Source organism: Plectropomus leopardus, chromosome 23, assembly GCF_026936395.1.
Source record: "Plectropomus leopardus strain MGB_pleo_1.0 chromosome 23, ASM2693639v1, whole genome shotgun sequence".
Classification (NCBI taxonomy): domain Eukaryota; kingdom Metazoa; phylum Chordata; class Actinopteri; order Perciformes; family Serranidae; genus Plectropomus; species Plectropomus leopardus.
Window position 1 is genome coordinate 13815022 of NC_142198.1, and position 25582 is coordinate 13840603.

Genomic DNA, 25582 nt, shown 5'->3' on the forward strand with positions numbered 1-25582 from the left:
CCAAATTTGGTCTTAAAGGATCCACTTTTATTATGTTACATAATGTCGGCTTGCAGGGCCGGACCTAGCACAAGCTTCTTCTAGCGTCTCCTCAGGTAAAACATTGCAGTATTATGTTGCACTATTTGATTTTTTGACCTACAAATCTGTGACGCATCATCTACAGTATAGAGGGTAAAATAATGGCTCTGCACAGGTGTTGGACCTCAGACGAACCCAAGTCCAACACGCCACCGTCTATGACTCAACATTTCTCATGAGCAACAGAGAGGGGCTCGTCTTTGACGCCCTCGCTGCAATTGTCTGTCTTCCCTACAGCCATAAATCCCCTTCTATTTCAGATCACATGCCAAAGGGGTCACACACCACAGTTCACCCCGTTCCACACACTCTCCCCCTTCTGTTGCACACAACAAAGCTTAATCCTCCTCCACAAGGCAACAGGTGGTTGCTAAATTTGGGCAGTGCCACCTGAGTTTGCAGTATAGGTGTGGTTAGGGAAAGTTTGGCGTTGGAGTGACGGTGTGTCCGAGGCGGGGATTAGGGGGTGTGTTGTGGGAGTGCTGCACTGGGCGGGAAATACACAGTTCTGCCAAAGAGCTCAGTGGAAAATATGTGCTCCAGATCTCTCAATCAAACAATTCAAGCCCACCCACTGCAGACACACCTCCACATCACTCCACTCTCTCCTTGGAGCCTGCCGCCTGCGACTTTTCCTGCCCTCATTCGAACATTGAGAAAGAGAAGAACCTGACACCCCTCATCCAAAGCCAGGGGCCCCAAGCGCAGTTGCATGTGTGTGTGTGTGTGTGTGTGTGTGTGTGTGACTAAAAGTAGAGAAACTTTACACCATCAGAACAGTGGCATACAGCCACACCAACATAGTTTCAGGGTTCATGTACGCCGTGTAACCGGGGCAGACATAGACGACAGATTTCCAAAAAGTATCACATGAATTCATACAGAGAGAGCCAAGATGATTAAACTACGAGTACTGACTGAGAAAATGTTATAAACAAACACACACAAACTTTTCTCCATAGAGTCAATTTTGATACAAAATCACCTGTTCAGCACTTTTTCACACTGCAAAATGTCACCTGCGTTGTCCCCATACTGCAGAAGCCAGCCAGTGTGTGTTTTAGTGTTATCTGAAACAAAAAGTCACACCACCACAGACGCACACACACCATGTGACTGCCCTCTGTTACTCACCCGAGTGATGCAGAGAAACAGCCCCTGTAAATACTGCTCCTCCTCGTCAGGACCTCTGTGTGTATGTTTGCGGTTTGTGGGGTCAGCTGGTTCAAAATCATGTTACAGTGTCGCGTGATGGATGGCATTTGTTGCAACATGTGTCAGTGTGTGACAGCTAATAACAGTCATGCCTAACTGCATGTCATTTGTTCAAAGAAAAACTGAATTAAAGGGGAACTACACCCATTTTCAGTATTCATACCTGTTATTCCTATAGTTGAAGACAGTCCCAAAATATGAGTGAACTTTAAAAACTTAGTTTTTAAAGTTCACTGTCTGAGTGCTAAAACTCAAATTTGTGATCGAAGATAAAGTCTGGAACTGCTCAATAGACAGTGACTTGAGTAAAATGTTATAGATGACACTGAAGTGTAAACAATCACCAAGACACACTGTGATCCGATCACTCAAACCACTTGCTGAGCAGATCTGGGACACTTTTTGCCATACGTCTTTTGTAGTGTTAATGATAATGGATCCTGATGCAACACCAAGGAGGACAATATCTGTTGTGTGAACGTCCATCGTTTTGCCCAATGGAGGCTGACAGCGATATCGCCATCTTTACCAAAAACTGTATATAAAGATGGACTACACATCTCCACTTCCTCCCACTGTACAAAACTGAGCCCAGAACATCCTAGAAACCACCACTGTTGTCTTGCGCCGGTGACATCATTTGGAACCAGAGACTGTGCAGTAGAGATCGCCATGGTATTGAGTTACTGCCTGTATACCCGTCCAACCAACCGTGAGCAGCACTATTGATTTGGAGCACATGGATTGCCACACACATCTGTCAATCATGACGTCAAACACTGTTTTTATAGCATCAAATAACTTATTAAAACCAAACTTATCACAATATCAAACACTTGAACAAACATCAGCGTGATAACAATGACCAAAAATGACAGAAACCATCTTTTGGAAAAATGTATTTGATGTGTACTTTGAGTTTTTAGCTTGGCCCATGTTCCATTCACTGACATGGAGGCGGCGGAGTTTATGACCTATACTGCAGCCAACCACCAGGGGGACACTGAGATGCTTTGGGTTTATTTTTGGGGAGTTGTTATGTCATCCATCTTTATATAGAGTCTGTGGTTTCTGGCTTTAACAGTGAATAACTCATGCTCACAAATATTGATTGGACTTTTCTAGGCCATAGACATAACATACTGGAATTATTAATCTAGGTGGTGTTCCACTTTAATATGTTCAAAAACTGACACAAACTTTAGTGATGGGTTATTTTACATATCACTTAATGAACATTATTAACATGATGCAGGAAAAAATGTGGAATAAACTCCACAAAATTAAACTTAACCATAGATTACCATCTATAATTTCACAATATGCAAAAAGAGCAGTACAGACATGCATTCAGTTCACTAAAATACCATTTTATTAGAACCAAATTGTAATTAGCAATAAAAATGTGAGCGGAGAAATAAATCCAAACATTTATTACAACAAATACTAAAAAGATAATATTTTTCTTCAATGCAGCATGGAGAAATTTAAAAATAAATTTTAAAAAGAAGGGCACAAGCTGCAAAGATGTACTGTGCTGAACCCAACCGAGGACACACCACATATGCTCGAGACACAGTGAGGAGTAGACTGACAGATCAGGACTATCTGTGTGGCCATGGTTACCACTGGAAAAGATTCAAAACACACAGTCATGCAGCCTCTATGAGAAAATAATGAATATGTAATAATGCAAATGATCTTTTCCTCTATGTCCTGCTTCTGTGCTGTTAGGCTGAACTATTGTATCTATAAGCAGTATGCCACTGTGATCAGGTTCATAGTGGACCGGCTGGCACCATCCGCTCATTCACTCAAAGGTCAAACAACTACCTAACCCTCAAAGTGGCACCAATAACCGCCATGCATCCAGAGAGATATACGAGAACCAACCAGTGCGTACTCTCTGGATGCAATGCCAGCAGCGTGGCACAAGTGACCCGAAGCAGCTGCAGGCACCAGAGTGAGGTAGTGTCTCTGCAGCTCTGTCCACAGCGGTGTACAAATTTATCTAATCAGCACAGGGGCATTTGAAGGGTGATGAGCAGCGACGTCATCCAGCCTGTAAAAGATTAAAAAATCATTTAACTGTGTAAAATGAACAGATTTAAACTCTTTTTGCCTTCTTTCAGAAATGGGAGGAAGGCAATGAGCAACTAAGAAGAAGAAACTGCCCCCCCAAAAAAAAAAAAAAAAAATAGTAGCAGTATGTCATTTTAACTATATATATATATTTATATATATAGTTTTTCTCATAATTCTTCCCTAGCTTTTTTAAGTGATTTTCTAAATCTATTAATTTCTTTCTATTTGTGGGATATTTCAATATTAATAATACATTTTATTTATAGAGTGCTTTTCAGGGAACTCAAAGACGCTTTACTTGGTAAAAAGGATCAAATAATACAAATAAAATACAATACATTTATACATACATACATATTATGCCAAGTTGCTCTTTGGCTATGTCCCCATGAATTTGAAATAGATCAAACCAATTAGCTTTGGTTCAAAGGTTAAAATAATTGCAAAAGGCGTCTGAACTCAGCACAAGAAAATTTATGTTGATCCAGGTTTCAAAGAGTTAACCCAATCTGCAGTATAGGACATTTCAAAACTAAAGGAAGAGAAAATCATCCCTGACAGTCCTTGAGTAAGGAGATACTGCTTTAAAGTTGACCTGTGACCTCCCTGGAAAGAGAAAGAAACAAATTCAACTAATGAAAACAACAACCACAAAAACTAATGTTTTCATTATCATTTTCTCAAAACGAGTATGTTTTATCACCTTTATAAAACGTAGCCAAAATAATTCTTTGGTGGATAAATGTTTATAATTTTAAAATGTGTCTTTTATTTTTTTTGGGCATAGGTTAGGCTAGATGCATAGTTCTTAGTTTATTCATTTAATATCTCATTTGTGTAAATTGTCATTTTGTTTTGTCATCCAGGGGATACTTTTTCAATTAGACAGTTTCTTATTTTAAATATTATTGCATCTCCTGTCCAGGTTTTTAGATTTTTCACAGAAATATAAATGTTGTAGTTGTAGTGCCTTATGTAGTTTGAAGGTCTGATTTTGAAGGGTTGAAGCAGTGTTTAGTGCAGAATTGTTCATAATCTAATAAATTACCAGTAATATCCATGAAGACAGCTACAGACTATACTTTTCTTAAACCAATCTTCCTAAAACAAAGATTTCTTCCGGTAAAGAAAACTGAGCATATTTACCGTAAACTGGGGGTTATATAAGGCCACTTCAGATTTTATTTCCAAACGTCATTATGTTGTCATGTTGCTTTCAGATGCTCAACTCAAGCTTGTAGCTTTATAGCTTTATTTTTATTTGACGGAGGCAACAAACTTAGATAAATTTAAAGTTCATCAACACGTAGTTTAGTCTCAATACAACCGTGACCACTCAAACAATTCTAATAATTCTTTAATTAAACTGCCATGGCCTATTTAACTACTCCTTTGTTTTGTACTGTCACTTTCGAGTTGCCATATTTCCGAGAGTTCAGAATGCAACAGCATTTCGCGGCGTTGCACTGACGCACGTCGGGAGAGCGACGCGCTCTGTGATTGGACAATGCGCGGAGTTAAAACTCCTTCCCCTCCCCTTCCCTTTTGTGGGATTCCCCGACGACAACGTGCTCGTTTTGCCCCAAAATATTTTGACTCTTTCGGACGTTTAAGCTCGTCTTCCCAGCCCTTTAACGTGACTCATCTCCTTTGGACAGGAGTAGCGGGACCTAAAAGGTAGCTGTGTAGTCATACATGTGTCATTCTTTATAGCAAGCCATTGAAATCCATTAATTTGTCCGACGATGGAAGTTTAACCGTAGTTCAGCGAACGTTAGTCGGATTCCAAAACGTAGTGCTAACGTAGCTAGCTAATTAAGCTAGCGCTAAACTCACCGAACAACAAAGCAATGAAAGTTTTTATTTGCGAATTGTAACACACGGTCGATAGTTTTTTGGACTGTCAGCACATTTTTTGTGTTTAGTTAAGTTATATTCGTCGAGTTATTGCGAATTTGCCGACTCGACGACCGAATGGAGCTAACTTCATTCAGTTTGTGTAGGCCTTATGCTCGACGGTAGCTAACGTTAGCATGTTGAATGGTTTCACTGGCTGCTTGTTTTGTTTTGTAATTGTGACTTCACTTGAATGTGTTTCGATAGCAAACGTCTGCATACGTGGAATATGTATGTCTTAATAAACATGCATTTTATTGAATTGTAGTTACACAAGCTAACGTTAACATTAGCCAGCAAGTAATAAAGCAGATGGCCTACTTATTTTCAACTTCGTGAAGTCGTATTTCCTGTGAGGCAGTAAAAAGGGTTTATCATTTTATATTATTCATTCATTGGAAAGACTTAAACAACGCTAACTTTGCACCATTCAATCCTTATTTTTACACTTTCTCAAGGCAAGCCGTAATTGTGTCCTGGTGTTATTTTGTACACATTGTCACAAGCTTTGTAGTTCCTGTCCCAACCTTACTCTACTGTTGTTTTGCTCTTCAATATCTTTACATATGGCAAATGTGCACAACTTTTCTCCCACTCACTGCATTATTTACCCGTTGAAACCTCAGCAAATTTATCTAAAAAAAACCCCCCAAAAACACTTAAAAAGGCAATAAGAAAGTCAAGGGAAATGACCAAAAAAATATCCCAAAAAAGGTTCAAGAAAATAACATGACAATTTGTTGTTTTGAAAAAAGAGAGAAAATGTAGATTATATGGAAATAAATAACAACTGTAAAGCAATCTTAAACATATAATCATGGTAATTCTGAACATTGTTTTCCCTAGGTTTTTAAAATATAGCAAACCAACCTGCTCAGGGTTCAAAAGTTTGAATACTTGCTAAGGAGTCAGAATGTAGCAAAAGAAAAGTGATATCCAAAAGAAGTGATTGAAATGCATAGTTAGTTATTATAATCAATATGTTTTAATGTCATTAATCAAACACAATGTTAACCGTTTTAAACTTGAGAAAATCGGTTTGATTTATTTCAAAAACATTAAGAAAAGGCAATAATAAGACATGGCCTCAAAATTAACAGGAAATTAGATAAAAGAAAATTAACTGAAAATAAGCAAAAAGTAAATTACAAGATCAAAAAAGAAGATTACCTAAAAAAAAAAAAAAAGATGAAAAAAATGCATTTGTATATGCCTACATTTTCTTAATATAATTTGAAATGGAGTATAGTTTTCTGGTCATTTTTTTTCATTTTTATTTTTGTCTCTTGTAAATGGTAATGGATGTTGTCACTGTTTTCCAACATGTTATTAACCAAACAAATAATATAAATAAATAGACTTGATAAATTGAAAATAATAGTCTGCCATACATTTCTTGATTTACCTGGGACTGGTCCAATGTAGAATTTGATTAAAGGCCTATTTGTTACATACCTCATTAGTCTTACACTTACTTCCTGTTTATCCCCACAGCCAGCCTTTGCGTCTGCAAAGGAGGGTGATAAAATGAAGGAAGACCAAGACGGTATGTCTCTTAGCCAGAGCCTGCCTCTGAGCCAGGACTCTTTCAGAGAGCTGTGGGAGACGGTGTAAGTTGACTTTTAATAGTATATAACATTATTCAATTGTTAGTTTACTTAAGGAAAAAAACAAGTTAACCAGTTTGTGTATGCTTGTTTTTACAGTGTCACCCCGTCTATCTCCACCATTCCAACGGTGAATGAATCATGGAGGGCAGATGGACCTATGGATATGCTGGTAAGCATGCCTACAGATGCGTCTGTTCAAAAACATTAAATTGAACTGCTGTGGGAGAGAGGTTTCTGAGGCAGACTAACTCTGTCATTCCCCTTCTTCTACAGCTCATGAATGAACAAGCATTAACAGACGGATTCGATGAGAATTTGTTTGAGCTGCCCCCAGAGATGCCTGCTAATGACGGTATTACTCCCCCGGCCTTCACCGTCCCAGTTACTACTGACTATCCAGGGGAATATGGCTTCCAGCTTCGCTTCCAGAAGTCTGGCACTGCCAAGTCCGTCACCTCTACAGTAAGTAATCTCAGGCCAAACATCAAAATTTAGAAATTCAATTTTAAAAATGACTGGTAAATACGATAAAGCTCATTTCAAAGGTCACATAGGCTACATACAAGACGCACATCTTGTTTTATATCTGTTCTGATGAGTATGAGATCAACTGCTGCCAATTTCAGCAAAACAAATCAGTAATTGCTGCACATCATGTATCATTTTAACTAAATCAAACATAATCTAAGTGTGAGACTACAAATGTTAAAAGTTCGACAGGACTTGCTGCAGATTACCCTGCAACCAAACATGGCGAAGAGCAGAAGTGTGAGCCCCTCACCAGAGACAAAGGGGATATCTACAGCCGCTCAGTTTCACCATTTTCTGCTCAACTGCGTTGCTTCTATCCAGAGTGATAATGTTATGCAGAAACTTTGCTCTTGTTTTGTTTTAATTTACTTAATTAAACTGAACTTAACTATACAGCCTTTCAAAGTTTGATGTTTGGGAATTTAAGGGTTTTACTGCAGTAAAATCACTCACCATTCTGTTGAGTTTTTATCACCCACAAAATTATATGAAGCGTCTTTCTAAAAGTTTTTAAATATTTTAAATAAACTCTAAATTTCTTACCTTGGCATCGCGGCAAAAATCCATTCTTTCGTATCTCTCATGGTGGCATTCATGTGGAATCTTATTCATTGTGACGATTCGCTAACTTTTAGAGTCTGGAGTCAGTCACTGTGTTTGAAGAGCCAATAGCATTGATGTTTCCACGGTGATTCACCCAGCAGTGCACTGCAGTTGGCCAGTTTAGTTTAGGTTAGGCTGGTCTTTAGTGAAACTCCCGCCTACTGCAACTTGTGCCCTCGTCTATGGGAGAGGTGCTGTCTGCTCATAAAGCTCAGCTCTGACATGACAGGACATGTTCCTGCACTGACTTCCTCCAGCACAAAATGGGTTAAAAAATGGACAAAAGCAAGGTAAAATTTGTTTTATGATTTTAAATATTTGTCCAAAGTCATTGGAGAACTTATAATATTTAGTTTTTTTGTGTTTTAGAGAAAAAAGGGTGGTTTTATAAAACTTATTGTCCTTGTAAAAGTTTTCTCAGGTTTTCTGAGATAAATCTGACACGGATGCTTGGTTTTTAAGTCCAGGGTTGGATTGGGAATGAAAAATATCCCTGGACTTTTGACTCAGACCAGCTCACCACCACCCACATAACCCATGCAACACTTTATGTACTGAACAATATTTATAACAATAACATTTGTGAAATATGTGTAAAATTGACCAAGGGGTATCTTTTGCTCCAAGTTGGCATCCTTTTTAGTATATTCATATAATTACATAAAATAATATGCTATTTTCTGCTGGTGTAATATTAGTGCAATTGACCATTACAGCAGTTTAAGAAATATACAACCAATATTTTACATTTTTGTAGGTTTTGTTACTTTATTTAATCTTTGAGCAAGAAAAAATGGTCTCATGGCAGTTTGTCTCTGTTAATGCTCAGAACTAACGTCAATAATCGTAACCATTCATGCATAACAGTGACTTCTACATTTCTCAAGTTTGGCATAGCGCCTCATCTTTTTTTATGTCTCGCTCCATCCAGGCCGCGATTGGTTGATTCATGAGATTTTTTTCCTCTTTTTTTTAATCTGAAAATGGAATTGGAAAACATGTTTTGTCTAAAAAGTTGAGTTTAAAAAAAAAACTTCAAAATGTTGGGCAAATTATTTCTCGTTTGTTTGGGTTTTTTTTTTTTTCTCAAATATTTGAAAGGCATGTTTTCTTTAAAAATCTCCAAAATGACATCCTGTGGGATCCTGAAATAGGTTTAAATAGAGTTTGAATCTTGTATGTTTAAAAAAAAACACTGAGCAAGTGGGGCAAAAAAAAAAGTTTTGTTCCTGAAGAAGTCACAGAAAAGTTTTGAAATGGTGTCCATGACAATGTTTTGGAACCCAGTAATTAGTTCATTTAAAACATTCTGCTTTTTTTTTGTTTTGTTTGTCTTGAGTTGCATCGGCTCACTTGTCAAGCAGACCATCAGGCAAACTCCGTCAAGTCATAATCCAGTCTGACTGTGTTTGAGTCCTTACATATGTACCCCAACTCTGTTTGTCTACAAGTGCACCAGTAATAATGTGAATGGCTTTCTCCTTGTGCTTTCTCTCAGTACTCGGAGCTGTTAAACAAGCTCTACTGTCAAATTTCGAAGACGAGTCCAATTGAAGTTCTCGTAGGCAAGGAACTTCCTCTGGGCTCTGTGGTCAGGGCCACAGCTGTTTATAAGAAGTCGGAGCACGCGGCTGAAGTGGTGCGCAGATGTCCCCATCACCAGAATGGAGACAGTAAGTGAAATGTTTTCATAAGAATTCCTTTGTAAAGTGGAAGAACGGTTGTCTTTGCGAGAAGAATCTTGATTGTGAGCTTAATGTATCTGAGATGATTTAATTTGTTTCTAATCTGTTTTCCATTCAGGTACGGAGCATCGCAGTCATCTCATCCGAGTGGAGGGGAGCCTGAGGGCCCAATACTTTGAGGACCAACACACACAAAGGCACAGTGTGACCGTCCCCTACGAGCCGCCACAGGTACCACTGCCCCACTCGAACATGTCTACTCTACAGCCCTTCTTTTTATCCCATTCCCTAATGTGTGACCTTCAAGCATTTTCTGTGTGAGTATATGAACAAACTGCATTGATTTAGCCTGAAAATTCAGTGTCCAAAAAGTACACAAATTGTGAAGCCTTTCACAAATGGGTTTCCCAAATTAAACACTTTGGACCCCCAGAAGAGCCAATGAGGAGTTTAGAAAAATAATTTTCCTGATTGTTAACATTTTAACCAGCAGTAAATACATGAAATGTTTGACTTTCTTTGTTTTAGTTGGGATCAGAAATCACCACCATCCTGCTCAGCTACATGTGCAACAGTTCATGCATGGGTGGCATGAACCGCAGGCCGATCCTGACCATCCTGACCCTCGAGACCCCAGAGTAAGTCTTGCTTCTCTTTTAACAGATGTGAGGCGGGCAGTGGGATTATCTTCCGGGCATGAATTAGTATTCACACATTTGACAGGATGTCTTGGTTACAATTTCCCTGTCTTACATATATTATATGGACGTCCCATTACCCATACCACTGTTCCTCTTCCTACTAGGGGACTTGTGTTGGGTCGCCGGTGCTTTGAGGTGCGTGTCTGTGCCTGTCCTGGCAGGGACCGCAAAACCGAGGAGGAAAATAGCGCCAAGAATCAGAACGGCGCCAAACAAACCAAAAAACGAAGTACGTTTTTTTGCTGCACTCCTTTAGATTTCAGTTTCCCTCCCTGAGTGCTGTTCCATTTTTTAACTTCACTTTTATTTTCTTCAGAGAGCACCCCGGCTCCAGCTCCGGCTCCTGACAGCACTTCTGTGAAGAGGTCTAAGCCGACCTCCAGTGCAGACGAGGAAGACAAAGATGTGTTTGTTCTGCATGTAAGTAAAGATATTTGCTGTTAAAAATTGGCATGTCTTAACAAAATCCTTTATTCTGTTATGATTTAATTCCCCTTTGATCTGTCCTGCAGGTTCGTGGTCGTGAGCGCTATGAAATGTTGAAGAAAATCAACGATGGTCTGGAGTTGCTGGACAAGGAAAGGTAAGTAGTGCGTCCTTAGAAACAAAACCACCTGAATCATTTTCGGAGGAATAAACTTGTTACTAAGACTTTCTCCTCTAAATCAGCAGTCTGTAAACATTAGGGCGTTTGCTGACATTTCTTTGAGTAAAGTTAATTAATCGCTACGAAGCTTGAAAAAACTGTTGCTGAAGTTTGCTTGGAACAAAGCTGATCTATGTATAAATGTGTGTGGTAGTTTGTTTTAAACTGCTGTTATAAACTCATTAATCTTATTTCCATGTGTTTTGAATAACTTTTAAAACCTTATTTTGAAAAGTGGACATAGTCATATGTTTGTCCTGGGCCATAGCAATGCATTTACCAAAAAGCTTAGAATATGAGTGCATTCCAGCTACGGCGGCTAATTTGACTGGCAGTGTTTTTCTCAGTCAGCGTCTGCAGCATCTGATGTCTGTGTGTCACCTCGACTGCCATGTTGATGATGTTTGTCTCATTAAAATCACTTAAATGAAGTGCGTCTTACCGCAACTTAACATGCTATAACTGAAGAGAGTTATGTGCGATCTTTAAAGGTGAGACCACTTTTCAAAGTGGAAATAACACCACAATCTTTCCAAATACTACACATGGTTAAAGGGGTATTTTTCAGATTTTCAATCTGGTCTGTGTTACTGCAGTCTGTGCACTAATGACGTTTGGCTTCCCTTTTTGCTGCTATCCGGCAGATTCTCACTATTAGGCAGCCGGTGGGCTGCGGAAACGTCTGAAAACAATTAATCTGCACACATTCCTTCACTGCAGCTGCACAGACCAGGTTAAAAATCGAGAGAGAATCGTTTTAAGCGACGTGTTTTTATTTGTTATTAAAAGTGATTTAACAGAAGGGAAAAAATGGTTTAATTCTTCAGGAATATCGAACACATTTTGGCTGCCACGGTCATTAGTTTGTCTGCAGCTGAGAGTTTGAATTACATTGTCATGAATATCTCTGAAACTGCCACTAGAGGTCAGTGTGTGTAACGTTTAAGTCAACTCCACCCCCCCCCCACCACCACCACCGCAGCTTAACTGACTTTATGTAGTCACGTAAAATAAACCAAATATGTCCCATCTGCCTTAAATTCTGACACCTGTTGGCTCCATCCTGCTTTCTCTACACAGCAAAACCAAGACCAAGGTGTCTGTGAAACATGAATTTGCCGTGCCCTCCAGTGGAAAGAGGCTCCTGCAAAGAGGAGAGAGGAGCGACAGCGACTAAGAAGCTCAACGCCTCGACCATGAGTGCAAACGTCCCGTCTTTCTCCCTCCAAGCCTTCGGGTTTATTTCAGGCTTTTACCCGTCATTGGGACCCCAAATCACTTCCTGCCTCAGTACACCACAAAACTTGATCTTATAATTGTACTGCCTGACCATTTACTGTACTCCAAGTACTGTACGGTGTCTTGCTGTTTTTGCCGTACGCAGATGAATAAAGGTTGAACAGAGGAGAGCAGTTCATACTGTAAGCAGGTCTGCCTCTCCCTCACCACACTCATTGCATTTAAATCTCCTGCAAAATGAGATCTTTGATCTTTAACGTTCTATGATTTGCATGAAACAGGATATCAGGGTGGGGCTTGGAATTAGGAGGAACTGCATTTAATCAGTGTTACTTGGCAGGGATTTTCATTTTAGTTTCAATGATTTCATTTTTAAATGTCAAATACATTATTCTTAGTCTGAATTAGTCGATGAAAACTGAAGAGATTATTTCTTGGTTTTTTTTATCATTTGTGTTTTCTTTATGTTCTGTCAGAACAGTAATTATGATCTTATTAAGAAGTAGCTTGGTCAGATTTTACTCATGTAAGATACGTATCATTGTAAAGAAACATTAACGAGTCACTGCCATGGGTTGAAAGTCACGCTTGACTTGAATTGATGTTTACCTCCATTAATGTAGCTGTTCCCCTATGAATTGGTGATTTGGTTGTCTGTGGGAGGAGGTTCAATCAGCCCAGATGTTTCAGTCCAACTTTGATCAGATTTCCAATGAAAGCAGACATAAAAATAAAAAGGAAAAACAAAAAACACAGGAACAAAAGTAAGGCCAGGTTAGAGTGCAAGGCTTGATTGCATGTGTTTTTATCAGTGGGGCTTTTTTTATTCTTATTTTTTACTCCGGTATTATTTTTTCCATCACCAGTAGCTGTAAATACATTTTAGCTGTTATTTTCCAAGGATCTGTCTGTCATATTCGTTACCGCCTCTTATATTGTGGTGATTCCGTTCGCAGGGAACATATACTGTCATGATTTTGTGAAAATTAACAGTAGAATTGGTCGATTCGGGGCTGGCTGGCTCACCCCAAAAGCTAATCCCCTTTTTGTAATTTTTATATGCAGCAGAGATAGGAATAGATATTTGGGAAAAAAGGAATTTTGACATAAAAATACAGGAAATTTGAAAAAAAAAAAAAATTGGACTTAAATAACAATATAAACAAGAACGCAACGTAACAAGAAAAACGCCCCTGAAGGAATTATGCGGTGCGCGTCACTCTGTTAAGATAGCAAAAACTACTGTCTGTTTAAACTGATAAAATGTGAGTTGATGTTTTTATTTTTGGCCTCTCACCCACAGATCATCAGCACTTCAGTTTATTGTGACCAATCACTGTCAGCCAATTTAACCACTTTGTTTTTACACTGCCAAGAAAACTACATATACTTAAAGGCATTCTTTGTTTTATTTCTGTATCTTTGTAGATTATTTTGGGATCTTAGTTTTGTATAAGAGCTTTATCTTTCTATATTTTTCCATTGTCATTATTTTTTTTTTCATGGCTTTTTTTTGTACTAATTTGCATTTTGTTACTCAAAGCTTAACGCCAAAATAAATGCGTAATATAAAGCTGTTCTTGTATTCTGTTACACAGCATGTATTAATGTTCACTGTCTGCATATCTGCTCTGGATCTGTTATCTGTCATATTCATTATATCCTGTTAGTACTTTGCATGTTTGGAAGGTCAATGCAAAACAAAGAGCATCTACAGATGTAACTTTCCATGTGATGAATGGAGTCTTGTGTTTCCAGTCAAATGTCCTGTTTATGACCTGTTTATCTTCCATGTTGCTGGAACAGGTGTGTTTTTGTGTGACGTGAACGTCTCTCACACTGGCAGGTCACTTCGTTCTGTTCGATGAAGCAGGTCACAAGAATCCGCTAAAGGCAGTGTGAGTGGTGTTAGTTAATAATAATTATCTCAGTCATTTACTTTTTTTTTTATTTGTCCCAACATTTTGTTAAGATCTTATCTTAAAGGAACTGTCGTCTGGTGAAATTTCCTAAAGCTGCTGTGAATCTAGGATCCACAGGAATCCAACATGAGAAAGTTATCTCTCAAGCATCAAGTCTGTATCTTCATTTCTTGGGGTGAGTATTATTTTCTCTAAACAGGTTTTCTGTTAAATATATGCAGCATTTTTAAAAACAGGAAAATAGTTAAAGCTGCAGCTAATGACTGTCATCGATGAAATCTTGATACATTTTAAAGGTAATCAAATTTGGCAAAATGATAACTACGAATACTGAAGTTTTGTGAACACATTTCAGGGATTTCACAGTTATGGAAAACATTTTCAGGCCTGGAAAAGTCATGGAAATTTACTGAGTCATTAAATTGTTGCAGTAATCTTCCACATTAAATAGCTCAGTAGTGTCAGTATGTAACATTTTGTTTACCATCATGTACTTAATTCCATTATGAGGATTTTCTGCATTATAATTACAAATTTGTTATTAAAGTAATCAGTTGCAGTCCCATATAAAATAGTTAAAATGAGCTTCATCTTAACCAACTACAGCAGCAAAATCCTGCCTGCTTATATTAGTGCATGAGCAATACTAATAGTAAACAGAATTGGGACATTTTTCAGCAGCACTTTTAACACATCATATTCTCTTGATAATACCTCTGAAGTTTATTAAAGCCCAACTTTTTCTTCTTGAAGTGAGAGTATTTTCAGGTGGTGATGTAAGTACTTAGTTGTCTACTGTATCACTATCCTCAACAGTAGACAACTACAGTATCTGAAGGGTAACAGCAGACATTTTGTCAGATTTGTATATGTAAGGTTATGTGTTTAGCTGATGCAATTATTTGATTAATAGAGTAGTTGGCTAAAGGAAATCTAAATCTGCATTTATTTTGATAGCTCTTTGGTTGCTTCTGTCAAATTTTCAAGCAAAAAACACCTGTTGTGCTCTCATTCCACCTCCTAAGTGTGAGGATTTGTTGTTTTTTATTGTAATGCCATTATAAAGAAAATCTCTCTGGATTTTGGTCTACTGACTGGACATAACATGCATTTAAAGACATCACTTTGGTTTATAGAGGAATGTTTTTTCTGATCGGTCAGATCAGATTGGTGTGTCCCTATTTTAAAAACCTGAGTTAACAAACAGCCAATCTTCTGTCTGTGTGTTTCTCTTCAGTTCTGGTGTTTAAGTGCAGTGCTGGAGAGCGAGACTACTTCTATGAAACGACAAATCTCACCTGGGAGGAGGCCAGGAATCACTGCCAGGTACAACGCAAACCTCAGTAGTTTGATATACAAAAGAGGCTGAATCACATGAGACATGACTTTGAAAATACTGAGGAGGTTGAGGTTTTTAATTAGTAAGGCGCATGTGTTTGAAGCAGCATATAATTATATAGTCGTCAAACGAAAACAGGCATTGGGCTCAGTGTTAGTCATTAGCAAGTTGACTTCCATGTTACATTCAAATTACAGTTTTGCATTGAATTATTAGATTACGGCTTTGGATCTCACTGCTACGCTACTTGACCATTGAAACTCCATAAATAACATGATACACATAGACCACTTATACATGTATGTAGATTTTCTGATGAACAATATCCAGCCAATGTGTTGGATCAGTGATCCTTTTGGACAGGGGAAGACTGAGGGGACATGACAGTGATTAACCATAATTGATTAAGACATAGCGTACGCTCAGGCTCAGACAAAGGTAATTGACGTATTACTGGACTAAACGTTTGTGTAATGCAGAATAAACACATGCAAACGTGTCAAAATTATAATCCAGACAAACACCAAATTGTATTGCTTACTTGTCCGAAAATGCCTAGGAAGTACGTGTTAAATAATGTATGGCTGTATTGCTATATGGGCCTACCAAGTGAAACTACTTAAAGTAACGGAAATGGGTAAAATAGTATTGTTTTGTAGAAATTAATCTGTAAAAATGTGCAGGAACCCTGTATCACTGTATGAAAAGCTCGGCCCTTATATGATCTACTGTAAACGCTCGACTGTGGCCTTTCACATCTTGTCAGGTCTGTTTCAAAGATTTGGTGACACTGACCCCTGAAAACATTCAGACCATCGCCAGGGAGCATAACATCACCTCTGACTGCTGGGTCGGCCTCCGCAAGAACTCCAACTCCACCAGTAACTCCACAATGCCCTGGTCCCGCTGGGCCAACGGTGATCACCTCCTCTTCCAGAACTGGTACCCCGGTTGGCCCGTGTTCAAATCCCCAGAAAGATACTTTTGCATCCAGCAAGAGACGACAACCCCAACAACTACAAGCACGACGGACACCATGGTCACACCTCACACTGAGACAGACACTACTGAATTCGGGGGATCCACCTCCGAATACTCTACATTGCCCACCGATTACTCTACGTCGCCCACCCAATACTCTACATCGCCCAACCAAAACTCTACATCCACCAATGATTCATGGGTGATAAACTCGCAGCCACCAGTAGAATCAAAATGTGCGCCTGTGCTGGATGTCCCACGGGCTGATACAAACTACATCGAAGACTCTTGTGTGGCCATGCTCAGCTTTGGGGCTTGGGTTGAAAAGAATTGCTTGGAGGTTCTGCCTTTTATATGTTACGAAGGTAAAAGTCTGTTAAAGCTGCTTTTCCAGTCCCTCCATGGTTTCGCAGGCTGTTTTTGGAACTGTTGCAGCCCAAAATGCCTGATTTCACGGGAGCTTTTCTAAAGAACTGCAGTATCTCTGTAATTTGTAATATTGTGATAATTAAGATTAAGAGTTTAAGATTTAACAGAGTACGCTCCTTCTAAGTTAAAAAACCCAAACATTTTAATACAAAATAATTGACCATAATTTACACCTCCACGATCGCAGCAACTAACTCAAATTCAACCGATCTCTGTGAATTCTGTGCAGTTTTGTCCAATCACCTCAACCTTTTCTCTGTCAGTCCCCAACACTCACCAAACTCACCTTCCCATTTTTCATTTTGAGGATGCAGACGTGCCACACAGACAACTTTTTACCAACAACATTTACCAACACTGCACACAAGCAAAGGGTGATAAAGGTGAGTTAGATTGAATAGACAGGGTTAGTGGTGAAGTTTGTGTGGTTTAAATCACAAACTCAGAAAAGTGTGTTTTTTTTATTCAGGAAAAAAGATGCCTTCAAATTTCACTGAATCATACAAAAAAAATCACTGTCTTAGGAGTTTTTATCATCTACCACAATTTCAATCAAAAAATGCTTAAAAACATCGTGCATCACAATTTCTTAGAAAAGCTGTCGTGAAATCAGGCATTTTAGCCACAACAATCACAAAGAAAGCCAGTTAAATGCTGGAGGCTTTTATTGATAGTAATATTCCACCATTTCTGTTATCTAGAGAAGATCAGTTTTAAAAGATACAACTAAAATTCACATACACATCCAACATTGCTTTTTTGGAATAGCTTTATAAAAATTACAAAATTTTTGCCAAAAACAGATGCATAAATGTTTATTTGCTTGTACATCTGGGACAAAATCTTTAATTTCTATTTAAACACAAAACATGCAGGGATTTACTGTGTAATTTGCAATTATACCACCCATTTTTGTGCCCTTTTCTGTGCATGTTTCCCTCCTGAACAGCTTGCCGTCTTTGCCAATAAACAATCTTCATCTTACTTCCAACCACAGATCGTTTCTTTGGCCATGTCAACCTGACCAACAGGACCTCCCAGAGCACCGTTCTCACATGGCAACCCGGGCCTGGTATCATCAGCCATTACCGCATAGAGGTCAGCGTCGACAAACAAGTGACAAATAAACAGACTGACAATCTGACCTACGAGTTTGACAGCCTGACACCCGGCACCCGCCACTCAGTCAAGGTGTTCCCTGTTAAGTGTGGGAGAGACCTCAACCCGCAGGAGATTGTCTTCTACACCAGTGAGTTTCCCATCTTTGATAAAATCCGATTAGATAACCAATCCCGATGTAAGCACCAGGCTCTACTACACAAACGTGTTGCTCATTAAATACTAACAATCCAGCATATTTTTCTGCAGAGTCCTTGTTGTTTCTGCAGTAACAAACTAACTGATCGAGGCAGCTCGTGTGTTAAGTGAGCACAGAAAAGTGGGAAAATAGTACTATAAATACTGTGTACACCAAAACTTATATTGTTTTTTTTTAAGGTGGCTAAAACTTTTTTGCTACTAGCCCTCATCCACAGCAGTACACTGTGTATGTTCAGTGTTGGTAGCCTGCTTCTCTAAACTGGGGGGTGCTAGCTGATACCTGCTGTAGGAAATACGCTGACCATGACTGAGTACCTCATAGAGCCCCACTCAGAAATCAGAACTATGCCTTTAATATTACGTAGTGAGGAGAGGCGAGTGTTTTTATAATCCACCTTTCATGCAGATTATTTATACACCAGATTGCCATCGTTATGATATAAAATTTACACTTACAAAATAATACAAAGGCAAAAAAAACCAAAAAAAACCCTATTTATATTGCAAACGCTAGTAACTGTGATTATATCTCCTTTTTTTCAGCACCAAACAAAGTCGTAAACCTCACAGCCATCAATGTGACAGAAAACTCTATCTGCCTCAGCTGGATCAAACCAGCTGGAAACGTGGATTTTTATCTTATTAAAGTCCAGGGTGATAAATGGCATCGAAGTAAAGCGGAGCACCAAGAAGTCAACATGTTGACACCTGGAACCCGATACACATTCACCGTCCTCTCAGGAGTCGAGGACAATTCAACATGGAGTGAAGAATTCAGCATTTCGAATTATACCAGTGAGTTTATATATTAAAAATATATATATATTTATATATGTATATATATATATTATAATGCCTTACTGGACGGCTGTAGCCAAGTAATCTGTGTGTTACACCTTGTGCACTTTTTTTTTGATTGACTTTTTCAATTTTTTTTTTTAAAAGATATTTTTTTCCTTAATTGATAAGGCCACGGTGCCCCATTTTATTGTTTAATAATAGGAAGTACACTGTATGAATGAGACCAATGAAAGCGCATCAAAAGCTTGCTCTGGGTTAGATAAGGAAATGTTCATAGCTGATTATTTTGCTAATATGTCATAACATTCAAATCAGCAGATGCAAATTAGAGCAGCATTTCACCTGAACCATAACATCTGTGAGGTGTGTAAACAGAGTGATGTAGTGTGTATTTGTCTGTTATCTCTTTCAGAGCCTGGAAAAGTATCCAACCTAAGAGTATTTAATAACTCTCAGGACTTACTGGTGCTAAGCTGGATGGCACCTGAGGGGAGGGTCACAGGTTACAGGGTGAAGGCTATGAGTCAGAGCAATTCGTATGTATTTCTTAATAGTCCAGATTTCACTTGCTCTTTTCACATTGAAATTCAGGTGTATATTCAGTGATGTTTTTCTCTTTATTCCAACTACTAGTCTAGAAATAGCGTTCTTGTGATCAGTCCACCACTTCTTTTTTTTGTTTGTGTGCGTAATTCTCGTTTTATGGTTTATTATGACAAACGAACAACATAAACAAAATTCACAAACACATAAACATGAAGACCCTTTGAGCATGAAACATAATAAATAAAATCAAGATAAATGTAAATGTAAATAAGTAAAAAAAAAAAATAGACGCTTTTTAAACTATTATATGTAATAATATAGAAGATGGGGGGTTAATGGTTACACTGCTATGGGTTATTTAATGCCTTTTTGACACATTTATCATATCATATACATTCATGTGGCCAAGCACTATCCTGTCATAATCACCCAAAAAGAATTTAAATGCCATGTATGAAGGGTGTCTATCATTCCTTGTGCCCAGAAGGTAAATTCTGATCACTTATCAGATTTTAATTGTGATAATCTTACAACTTAAATTTTGGACTGTGGAATGTGCTATATAGACAAAACTGCTTGGTGCCTCGCCTTAAAATGATCCACTCGATTTGGAGGTGAAATTGAAAGTTAGCACACCCACACTGTTGTCAGAAATCCCTCATTGCATAGAAAAACTATTTGCATTCACGACCTGCGGTAGGCCAAAGCTGAACCGAGGAATTATTTAAGAGTGATTGATAATTTAGCCTGTATTTTCCCAGTCTGCCTAACCCAGGGTCTGATAAAATCTATATGATCATCTGACTGCTCATGTTCCTTACCATGTCTGACATCTGAATTGTCTGAATTTTGACAGTGTTGGTGCTGAGGAATGGTATTAGTATACTCATTTTTTAAACTACGAAAAAAGAAGCAAGTTGTAACCCAGGAGAGTTGAAAATTGTATGTTACTATGTTTCTTCCTAACAGCAGCTTGTTTGATGAAGAGGTGAACAAAACTGAAGTGGAAGTAGGAGACCTGCCGGCGGGCACCGAGATCACCCTCACTGTTGCAGCACTGGCTGGAGGCTCTAGTCTGGAGGGAGACAAAGAGACAGTCGTCAACTACACCTGTAACTCTGGGCTGATGCTTTAGCAGTTGACTGCTACTTGTTGGTTTTTAGTGAATACCAATATTTACAAAATCAAAACAAAAACTAATCACTAATCGGGTTTTGTGGCTCCTCCGTAGCTCCTGGACCAATTTCAGACCTGGTTTTGGTCACGACATATGACTCCCTCAATGCCACGTGGACCCTATCTGATGGTAACGCTTCATCCTACACCGTCGAGCTGCAGCTGGATGGCCAAACTCAGGACACAAAATCAGAAATAAAGGAACCTACAGTACGCTTTAACAATCTGAAGAATTCAGCCAATTACACAGTGGTCGTCTACGCCTTTGTCGCAGATATCAAAGGCCCGCCGGTGACAAGCTCCAAATTCACTAGTGAGTCACTTTTGCTGCATTTCCACCTCATGACACAACTTTCCTGTACTCAACTCTTTTTTTGAGGGGGGGGGCACCATCATGATCAAGTTTCCAGAGCTGCGGTGTAAAGTGGCGTTAAAGCACTGCAGACTACAGATTGATCAGCCAGTTATCTTGCACAAACCCGTGGGTTCACCCGCGGGTCAGGCAGTTTGGGTTTACAGTTTGGTTTTGGGTGAGCGGGTCATTAAAGAATAACTAAACCCCCAAATTTTGGCTTGAGTGCCACCTCCCTGGAATGTGTAAACAGTCTCAAAAGTGGCAAGGAGGCTAAGACACACCAAACACCCAGTCGTACGGCCTTTTTGATCCTCTGTAAGTCAAGTCAAACCGTGGATATGAGGCCTTCAGCCATTACTGTATTTTCGTGTTTCGTGTATTTGTGTGTTTATTTGGCAACACTTTCACTAAATTCTGAACAGTCAGTCAGTTTACATGATGTTAGAAAAAGTTGAATTATTGTGATAGTCCAACTAAAACGGACTCTTAAAATACATGTTAACATGTTAGTCTGACTGAAAGTCAAATTTTCTCCTAAGTTTGGCTAGCACACCTAGATAATGCGTTTCTTGTATCCGCCGCAATCGGACCCTAACTGGCCTTGGCGTTCTCCATAATGCCCATGCCGGGCTTTGACCCTGAAGTTAAACAGCATAAATTTGTTGAAAATAGCCGGGAAAAACAAAAGTAGAAAAAGAGGAGAAGACAACCGGAGTGTGCATCTCATTTGTACAAAAAGTAAAGCATAGAGTTTATACGAAATGTTCAACACGCAACCCGTTTGACTTAACTGTGCATGTTTAACGTGCTGTGTGAAAAACAGTAACACTGGATTTCATGCTGCCTCGTCTCCTGTTCATCCCTCTAGCATGTGAAAGCAACTGGACTCTGCAGGGAAAGGCGGACTGTGCCACTAACAATGATTACAACTACATAGAGTTAATTACAGACTGTTAATATATGAAACGGCTCTTTCTGACAAAATGCCGACAATGAATAGTTTCACAAATAGGGTTTGTTTTGATAAAAATCCAAGGGACACTTCAAATAAAAATAATGCAAAAATAATGAGAAACCACTGTCTTCTTTGAATTCCAGAGCCTTCACCACCTACAAATGTCACAGTCGTTGATATTAAGAAAAACAACCTCACCCTCAAGTGGACGGCCCCTGTCAACACATCAGCAGCCACATACTCCGTCACAATCAACTCCAGCTTCTGGGAATACAGCAGTTCTTATACTTTGGATAACAAAACCAGCCACACATTTTATGGCTTGAAATCAGGGACCAAGTATAGTTTTGAAGTGAAAACAGTGGCAGATGGAGACTTCAGTAGCCCCGAAACAGCGTCAGCATATACAGGTGAGACTCTCAGACCTCAAAGACCATTCTGGTAATTTTGCTTTAGCAATAAATGGTTACTTTGTCACTCCATTTCACTCAACACAACGTAAGTTCCTAGAGGCGTCTTTTTTAAAATGTATATATCGTCATCCATGCACCACTAAATGTGAACGTTTTCTTGTGCTTTAAATGAGTCGTGGCTGTGTTTTGCCTTTTTCATCACTGAAGTGGGTGTTTTTGGCAAACTGTGTTTTCCAGTGGTTTTTTTAGTCACTACATGTGGTCAGGTGTCTTCAGCGGCTTTTTACCCTCCAGTCCTGGGTGTTTTTTTTAGCAACCTGTCTGTGTTTTTCCAGCAGCTTTTGAGTTACCAAAAGTGAGTATTTTTGGACACCCGTCTGTTTTTCCAGCGCCTTTTTAGTCGTCAAATATGGTTGTATTTTATCAATCTATCCGATTTTCCAGTGACTTTTAGCCACCATGTATTTTTTTTGTTAACCAATCCCTCTGTGTTCTTCCAGAGTCTTTTAGCACCTGTTGGGTGTTCATCCAGCAGTTTTTAAGCCACCAGGCGGGTGTTTTTAAGTAACCTGTTGGTGTGTTTCTACTAGAGATAGTGTCACAAAGTGCAGAATTTTTTTAAAGCAGGTCATTTTTGACAAAATATCATCTCTTCCTAACCACAACCTGGTAGTTTTTGTGCCTGATGCTACGATGTCTTATCCACAGCGTTTTTGAAAGATGAAGTAGCTGAATAGAGCACGGTGTTCAGGAGAAGATTTGTTAAAATTATGTGTTCTTCCACATGCAAATTTCACAGCATGAATGAGTGTGATTCTCTGTCCTTTCTGCTGTTTACACTGTCTCTGTTTGTTCCCCAGTGGCTGAAAAAAGGGAAATCAGTCTGTCTATGTTGTGCTCTTCAGCTGAAGCCCTCCTCTGTGATAACAGCACTACAAGAAACGATGTGTTTGATCAGGTATGTCAATCACCACATGCAGAAAAACAAAAACAGGGTATAGGAGATAAACATAATAAGCAAAAGGTACTTTTGTTTTACAGATTATGTAAAGTATGATAAGACCTGGCTCAGTTTCTTGTTTTCTAAATGCTGTTGATTTAGAAATGTATGTCTCTTAAACAGCTTCTGTTTTGTTTGTGTGTTTTGTTCCAGTTGAAAGCACATTTCAACAAGCTGTTGAAGAACGACATTTTCTGGGAACTCACGAAGCAGGAATCCGAAAACATAAACACATGAAACAATGTTCTTTTTTCTTTCTAATTTAATCTCCATCACTGAAGGTGTTTGAGACAAATATATCCTGTCTTCAGTTTACTGTATTTGCACTGCATTTAAGGAAATCCAATATTAATCTAAAGCGTGTTATATATAAAGATGTGGTAGACTTAATATTATGCTTTTGCTTGTTTCAACCCATTTTTATTAGATGTTGTATATATGTGACAGCTATGATAAATATAAAAAAATACTTACTCGATCAACATGATAAAATATTAATTTAAAGTCAGTCACTCAGTAAGTCCAAATTGTGAGAAACAGACAAAATTATTAAGTTACAATAACCATGGTTATTGTGGTTGTTTTGTGTATTTCATATTCAGGGCAGAAATGAGCTTCCAAGTATGTCTGATGTTGTAACTACATTTAAAAATAATAATAATAATAATAATTTTTTAATTGTCTAGCATTTGGAGAGATAACTATCATGTACCTGTGCTCAAAGTTATCCAACTGACTACACGTCACAGTGACGTTATTTAAAGTCCTCATTGAATGAAGTACACAATACTATGCAACACAGTCTCACAGACATATGAGTATGTACATGGTCTCTTAACAGCGCATTACGTGGTGGTGCGCACAAGATAACTACATATAGGACATAGAGTAAGTGACGGAGAATAACAACCTTTGCCTTGTTGCATAAAGTCATTTAATTACGATGACTTTCGGTTTCAGACGGGACACAAACTCTCTTGCTCCTAATACTCAATTTGTATGTTCACCATAAAAAAAAAATATCCTCATTACTTATCATGGGCATCATTTTTGTGTTACCACCACCTAATTTAAACAAATTTGGAGCCCCCCAACATGTAATAACTTTGAGTCATTTCACACATTTCTGTGCTGTAATATCACAATAATGTTAGTGTGAAGTTTGTTTCAAATTGATAATGGGAGCAGAATCATCCACAGGGGTCACTTCCTCTCCAAAACAAATGGACCTAGTGATTAAAACTGGTAAAACCACTGAATGAAGCAGTTTCACATTACAAATTTGTGTTTTTCCAACCCTGGAGGAGCTTCTAACTGTGTGCTTTTTTTTTTAGAAATGTCTTTTCAATCTCTGTGTCCTCCTTTGAATTTCCAATAAAAACAGTAATATAAAACAATATTTCAAATAGCATGTTGTTGTAGCCATCTGTTAGTTTAAGTTAATATGTTAAATAAGTAAGAATATATAAAAGAAGAAAGCTATCTGAGATCCTCAACCCCAGAATCCCCCTGTGTCTTATCTTCTCATCACTTTGTGACATTCCTTCATAACACACTCCCAAACACCTCACAACATTCATATTAAAATCACTACCCATCACTAAAAAGGCCATATTATTAAAAGGCAAAATTATCCATATTCCACTGGCTTAATTTACCCACTCCAATCTGAAAAAAACTAACGGCATCTTAAAAAAAATAAAAATGTCTTCAACACTGACCCCTGTTTCCATAAATGCCTCCCTCATATATGTCTCATGGCAGCTCTTTTTTTTAGGTAACATGCTACAAGAAATCACAATGTGCAGTCTGTCCCAACAGCACAATCTTTTTTGCTTCTGTCTTGTTTGTTTTGTCCTGTCATGTCTGTCCAGCACCGCTCTTCTTGTCTTGTCTGTTTGGTCCCGTCTTACCTTGTATGTCAAATGTAAAAATAGGCATGTATTGTGTGTTTGCACTGTGTAAATCTGTAAAAACCCATTTAAAAAAGGCAAAAAAACAAACAAAAGAAAACAGTAAAACGGGAAAAAAATGGAATTTGATCAGCTATGAG

General features: G+C 38.5%; 2 protein-coding genes across 3 annotated transcripts; both read left to right on the plus strand.

Moving 5' to 3' along the window:
• Positions 1-4899: 4899 nt before the first annotated feature.
• Positions 4900-13865, plus strand: tp53 (tumor protein p53). Its single transcript, XM_042511863.2, has 11 exons — positions 4900-5058; positions 6772-6887; positions 6984-7056; positions 7161-7349; positions 9520-9694; positions 9825-9937; positions 10235-10344; positions 10512-10636; positions 10724-10827; positions 10920-10990; positions 12134-13865. Exons 2-11 carry the CDS (start codon positions 6805-6807, stop codon positions 12228-12230), a joined length of 1140 nt encoding a protein of 379 aa, XP_042367797.1. The 5' UTR covers positions 4900-5058; positions 6772-6804; the 3' UTR covers positions 12231-13865.
• A 145-nt stretch (positions 13866-14010) lies between these two features.
• LOC121961824 (receptor-type tyrosine-protein phosphatase eta) lies at positions 14011-24928 on the plus strand. Of its 2 annotated transcripts, XM_088073796.1 has the most exons (13): positions 14011-14190; positions 14308-14389; positions 15452-15540; positions 16320-16899; positions 17278-17346; positions 17961-18212; positions 18827-19078; positions 19497-19620; positions 20600-20742; positions 20862-21119; positions 22260-22526; positions 23390-23487; positions 23683-24928. In XM_088073796.1, the coding sequence occupies exons 2-13, from the start codon at positions 14341-14343 to the stop codon at positions 23764-23766; spliced, it is 2265 nt and encodes a 754-aa protein (XP_087929922.1). In that variant the 5' UTR covers positions 14011-14190; positions 14308-14340; the 3' UTR covers positions 23767-24928. The 2 variants fall into 2 exon arrangements, with proteins under 2 accessions (XP_087929922.1, XP_042367796.2); XM_042511862.2 differs by lacking the exon at positions 17278-17346 and having other exon boundaries at positions 14011-14389.
• The last annotated feature ends 654 nt before the right edge of the window (positions 24929-25582 follow it).